Source organism: Phytophthora parasitica, assembly GCF_000247585.1.
Source record: "Phytophthora parasitica INRA-310 unplaced genomic scaffold supercont2.5, whole genome shotgun sequence".
Classification (NCBI taxonomy): domain Eukaryota; phylum Oomycota; class Peronosporomycetes; order Peronosporales; family Peronosporaceae; genus Phytophthora; species Phytophthora nicotianae.
This window is the reverse complement of record NW_008648991.1, coordinates 429,074-434,552: the sequence shown is the minus strand read 5'-3', so window position 1 is coordinate 434,552 and position 5,479 is coordinate 429,074. Positions and strand designations below refer to the sequence as shown.

At 47.9% G+C, this 5,479-nt stretch overlaps 4 protein-coding genes across 4 annotated transcripts; 2 read left to right on the top strand and 2 right to left on the bottom strand.

The window, feature by feature from the left end:
• Positions 1 to 1,560: 1,560 nt before the first annotated feature.
• On the top strand, positions 1,561 to 2,499 carry PPTG_04510 (hypothetical protein). The gene is made up of 2 exons (XM_008896753.1): positions 1,561 to 1,748; positions 1,815 to 2,499. The coding sequence occupies exons 1-2, from the start codon at positions 1,588 to 1,590 to the stop codon at positions 2,437 to 2,439; spliced, it is 786 nt and encodes a 261-aa protein (XP_008895001.1). The 5' UTR covers positions 1,561 to 1,587; the 3' UTR covers positions 2,440 to 2,499.
• Positions 2,500 to 3,029: 530 nt separating this feature from the next.
• PPTG_04509 (hypothetical protein) lies at positions 3,030 to 3,872 on the top strand (the record flags this gene model as incomplete). Its single annotated transcript, XM_008896752.1, has 2 exons — positions 3,030 to 3,190; positions 3,248 to 3,872. 2 exons carry the CDS (start codon positions 3,030 to 3,032, stop codon positions 3,870 to 3,872), a joined length of 786 nt encoding a protein of 261 aa, XP_008895000.1.
• Positions 3,835 to 4,800, bottom strand: PPTG_04508 (hypothetical protein; the record flags this gene model as incomplete). Its single annotated transcript, XM_008896751.1, has 2 exons — positions 3,835 to 4,574; positions 4,640 to 4,800. 2 exons carry the CDS (start codon positions 4,798 to 4,800, stop codon positions 3,941 to 3,943), a joined length of 795 nt encoding a protein of 264 aa, XP_008894999.1. The 3' UTR covers positions 3,835 to 3,940.
• Positions 4,801 to 5,137: 337 nt separating this feature from the next.
• On the bottom strand, positions 5,138 to 5,444 carry PPTG_04507 (hypothetical protein; the record flags this gene model as incomplete). Its single annotated transcript, XM_008896750.1, has 1 exon — positions 5,138 to 5,444. The coding sequence occupies one exon, from the start codon at positions 5,442 to 5,444 to the stop codon at positions 5,169 to 5,171; it is 276 nt and encodes a 91-aa protein (XP_008894998.1). The 3' UTR covers positions 5,138 to 5,168.
• Positions 5,445 to 5,479: the final 35 nt, after the last annotated feature.

The following is a 5,479-nucleotide window of genomic DNA, read 5'->3' as shown; positions in this document are numbered from 1 at the left end:
TTGTCAACATAATTGTCGATACATATAAGCGTGTCTGGCATTATCTTGGTCTGGCTCTGGTCTGTGCGTGGCGCCAGAGACGAGTGCGTGCCAGTACTCTAGCTGGTGTCTGTACGTAGTGCAGTGCAGGGCACTACACTTCGAACTTACTGTATGATGGAGTGGAGGTTATGAATTTAAGTAGTAGAATGCGATTTAACAGGGATCGGTTGTTCTGCACTTTGCGTAACTTTTCAAGTGAGCTTGAATTTGGCTGGGATATGTTTTATAGTATAAGATATTGTAAGCAAGTTACCTGCCTCTGAAATTGCTATTTTTCCATTTGCCTAGGGTATGGCATTTTACGTCGAACATTCCCTTAGAGCTGTACGCGTGTTAATAGGCGCTGTAGTTAGGCAAGTGGATGGAACACTTGGGGATAGGTCGAACGGTCACTCTCAATCAGCCGCTGTGATAGCAACGGTGTCGGGGCTAAATAGTGAGTGACCATAGATGAGTTACAGAACAAGGCACTTAGCGTTTGTGTTGTACGTTCGAATGGATTTAACTTTCATATTATGCTATTACCGGTATCGATAAACTTCGCACTGCAACGGATATGCACAAAATCTAGCGAGAGCGACGTCAACTGACTGGAGGGTAATAGACGTGTGTACTTCATTTTCCTCTTAACTGGAGTGCGTGCTGGGTTAGAACAAATAGTATCAGCCACGATAACATGGTAGTGCGCCACTCATCAGTAGCATGCGCGAAAACCACGCTGTTTTCTTTTTTTACACTTGCGTATGGACTCGCAAGTTCAAAATCCAAGACGAAGTGTAGTTTCCCAAGCAAGAGCTCCGCCCCTCCTTTGGAAACATCTAAATGACCAGCTTTTGACGCGTCTGAAACTTCACCCCTTCTGAATCGACCTTTGGTAAAGCAAAGCCTCCAGCGATTCCACGACTCCATAGTTACTAAACCATAAATAGAGGACCTCTGAACCATTCATTCATTCATATCCATGCCCAAGTCCCTATGAAAACCCATGGACATTCGCGGACACATACCGCATTTATAGACTCCGATCTAACTCGAGTATCCTCTTTTCACATGTCAATACGCACAATAACTAAGAAGCAAAAAACGTAGGAGGGGTTTACAGTATCACTCGCAAGTCCATAACCTGAGGACAACTTGGCTACGCGGTCACTATTCATGACAGTGACGTGAGTGCATGCTCGTAATCTGTCTCGACGTTGAACCTGACCTTCAACCTCGCAATCGACACAGTGCACGCCAAGCCCTCGTAGCCAGTCGTCAGGATCTTGCTCTGTGCTTTTGGACAGAGCGAGACTCGCTACAGTTAGTTACAGTGAGTTACAGCGACCTACGAGATGTGCTCTTCCTATCGACTTTGATTAGACCGGTCTGGAGACCCTATTTTGTCCAATGAACGCTATCCATTCGTCCCAAATCGGCGTACGTCAGCGAAACCGACTGCAACGTGATTTTTGAACTGCGCCTCGATCTCATCGAGTCGATGCCAACGACCTGCTCATTTTTCAACTCGCTTCGATCCCTTCAACACATTTCCCAGCGGAGACCATGACGGTCTGGGTGACTCTACTTCGCGTGGTTACTTCTATCGCCCAGATTGGAATGATTCTCAGTCCAGGACCCGACATTATCCGTGTTCACAAGCACAAGACCACAGGCGAGATGGCGGCACTTCCGCTAATTGCAATGATCGTCAACAACCACCTATGGTACGACTCCCTTCATTGCAGTAGGACCACTATCGTCCTCTAATTCTATATATTCGTTATCAACAGGACGCTGTACGGGTACCTAACCGACAGTATCTTTCCGCTCATGACAACGCAACTGTTCGGCGAGCTCGCAGCCATGGTGTTCACTGCGATATATTATCGTTGGTCGAGTGACCGTCCAGCATTGAACAAGTTGCTCGCTTGGGCTCTTTTAGGGTATGCTGTCATCACTGCGTATGTGGTGCTGGGCATTGCCAGAGTTACGAACCAAACCGATGACGAAGTAGGCAAAACGTTAGGATACGTCGGTATCGGCATCAACCTTTGGATGTACGGGTCTCCATTAGGCACAGTTCGACACGTGCTGAGGACCCAGTCGGCTGTGTCGTTGCCGATCAACTTGAGCGTCATGATGTTCTTCACTACGGTGTTGTGGGTCGCCATTTCCATCGTGGACGGGGATATGCTCATCATGTCGTTGAACATTGCGGGTGTGATACTGAGTATCATCCAGATCACATTGTACATTCGCTTTCGACCAAACCCTGCGATCGCACAGGAGGAGGAATTTGAGTTCGCGGACAAGCAGATTGCAGTTGTCATCTCTCCGAAAGACACCATGCTACACTCTGCTAAGAACCCCGTCTACCAGGCACTTGCGTCGCCAGTTGAAACAACTCGATCCTGAGACGACATTAGGAGTGATAAAATACGCTTAATAAAGTTTGAAATTTTTGCAACTGTAGAACGTTGCATGTATTGTCGAATTAACAGTGGTCAGATAAATCTCAAAGGTAGATACAGAGCCCAGTGGATAACCTTATTCTGTTTTACTGTACTAACTTCAAGTTTAACGTTACTTCTAGAAGTACAGTTTAGTACTTATTAGACTATATTAAACTACTGTAGTTCATGAAACTGTGCTCCCCCCGTAACTGAACCCGCTACCTTCTGGTACCCTTTAAAGCTGATATGGTCTTACCGGTCGGTGGCGCTAACCCATTGTGTCAATCATAAAAACCTCTGTTATATAATACACAGTTCCTGGATGGCAAACGAGGGGTAGCACTGTAGTGCGGATGTGAGAGATTTCGACTAGTGAGATTCGTTGCGTGCGTAGGAGGATGAGGGCCTTCCCATCAGCGAGTTTAGACCCCTCGACGACGACCTTTCCTATACGAATGGTGGCAGTGTTGTTCTCTAACGAGTCGATGGATTAAAGCTTCGTGGTCACTTGTGAACTCGCTTCGAACAGCTCAGCGCATTCTATCGGTAGCCATGGGAGTCTGGGTGACTTTACTTCGAGTGGTGACAACAATTGCCCAGTGTGGGATGATCCTGAGCCCCGGGCCTGACATTATCAAGGTCCACAAGAATAAGACTACCGGTGAGATGGCGGCACTCCCGCTGGTCTCAATGGTCGTTAACAACTACCTATGGTACGCTTATCTTTTAATGTTATTCGGCGGTGGTCGTGCTAACTTTTACTCTTCCAGGACGGTGTACGCTTACATGACCGACAGCATTTTCCCGCTTTTGGTCACGCAACTGATCGGCCAAACGGCTTCAATTGTCTTTATGGCATTCTACTACCGCTGGGCTGTTGATCGCCGCGCTGTGAACAGACTGCTAGCATATGGCTTGGCCTTCTCTATGGTCTTCACTATATATGTTGTGCTTGGTGTCACTGGGGTTACAAACCAGACCTACGCTCAAGTGGGTACAACACTTGGTTACGTCGGTTTGGTGGTTAATCTCTGGATGTACGCGTCTCCTCTGGGCACCATTCGGACCGTTATAAAGACCAAGTCTGCCGCTTCGTTACCGATCAATATCAGCGTTATGATGCTATTCAACACGACACTGTGGGTTGCGCTGTCGATCGTGGACAATGACAAGATCATCATGGCGTTGAATATCACGGGGATTTTTCTGAGCATCACTCAGATCTCCGTGTACATGCGCTACCGACCGAGCAAGACAATCGCCGCTAAAGAAGATGCGTCTGTACTGATAGATAAGCCCATTTCACTTGTCATCTCACCTACAAGCAGCAATCATGCTCTCAAGAGTCCAGCGTACCAGTCCATGGCATCTCCAATAGATAAAGTGCGAATTTGATGATTTCGGGTAAATGTGAAAAATAGACTTACATTTTCGTTTCGAAACAATGATTGTTGAAATAGGTTTCAACTAGTTGTTGGCGACACCATCGTCTTGTACACTGGGCTCTGAATGGACAACGCTGGGGTTTTAGTCCGAGCAGTAGGTGTGACGACAACAGACACTTTATCATCGTGTTCGATTGTCTCCTCTTGTGTCAAATCCCCGTCTCCTGTTGGTCTGTAGATCATGTAGAACACGATTTGGATGATGCTTAACAGTGATCCGATCGCGTTCAGACCCGCTACGAAGTAGTCGCTGTCTACCATACCAGAGACGACCCACAATGTCGTTGATACGAAGAGCATGAGACTCAAGTTGATCCGAATAGAGGCGGCCGATTTCGTCTCCATCCCGTGTTTCAGTGTACCCAGTGGGGACCCGAACATCCAGACGTCGATGACGATACCAACGCAGCCGAGACACGTGCCAACCTCAGAGTTGGACTGATTTGTTGCGCCCAATAAGCCAATAATTGTGTACAGCGAGAGAGCGCAGTGTGCAGCAAACGCCCACGCGTATAGCTTTCGCAATTCCTTCTGCTTCTCTGGCACGCTCCAGCGATAGTAGATAATGTTGTACGCGATTGTAGCGAGCTGGCCGAAGACTTGAGTCGCGAATAGAGGGAACATGCTATCCGTGACGAGGGCGTACACCAACCTGTTCGGGTTAATTAGACGTAAGATAAGCTTCAAGATGGAATAGAAACCTAGGCCTGGACGTACCAGAAGTGGCAGTTGACAACCATAGCAACTAGCGGGAGAGCGGCCAGCTCCCCGATCCTCTGATGTCGGTGAACTCGAGTGATGTCTGGAATTGGACTCAAATTGAGCACAACTTGTGCGACAGCGGTCGCTACGCCCAGGAAAGTGTACCGGAAGCCCATCGTTGAGTGGATAGAAGCTGGTAAAAGTGAAAATGAGGTCACGCATTGCGCTAAGGAACTTTAGAGTTGTACGTTTCCGGCTATTGAAGTGTGTGCTTAGTGTCACCAACCGTCGCATGGATGTCATTTCACTCCGATAGTGATTTGCTGAATTTCCCCCTTCTATTGTACAACATTTTGTAAAGTTGTGTCGGTGACGCTAGATGGTTTGGATGACTTAGTGGATTAGCTGTCTCATTTCGCTAGTCGACCAATCGCAGTAAAGACGACTTCAACAGGAGCTCAGGTCGCTACGCTTACATGTTGGCCACGTGCAGAACAATGAATACAATACTGTCGGTTGTAAGTAGATATGCATTGATTGTCTTTTAGACTTTGCCGACACCAGTCGGAGACGAAAGTGGTTTGTAAACGGGGCTCTCGGTGGTCATCACGACGCCAGCACTCTTGGAAGTAGGCGAGACAACGATAGGCAGCTCTCCATTTGAGCCGTATTGCTCCACAGCTCGTCCAGGGCGATAGATGTAGTACAATACCATTTGAATAGCACCCAACACCACACCAGCCAAGTTGAGACCCGTGATGAAGTAGTCGCTGTCCAGTAGGCCTGTAGCCACCCACAGCACCGACGAGGCGAAGATCATGAGGCTGAGGTTGATCGGGATGGAGGCCGCAGACT

What these genes read in the sequence shown, in the direction of transcription:
- PPTG_04510 (XM_008896753.1), top strand. Translation starts at nt 1,588, where the DNA reads ATGACGGTCTGGGTGACTCTACTTCGCGTGGTTACTTCTATCGCCCAG. An exon ending in ATCGTCAACAACCACCTATG is followed by an intron (nt 1,749 to 1,814) that starts GTACGACTCCCT and finishes CGTTATCAACAG; the next exon opens with GACGCTGTACGGGTACCTAA.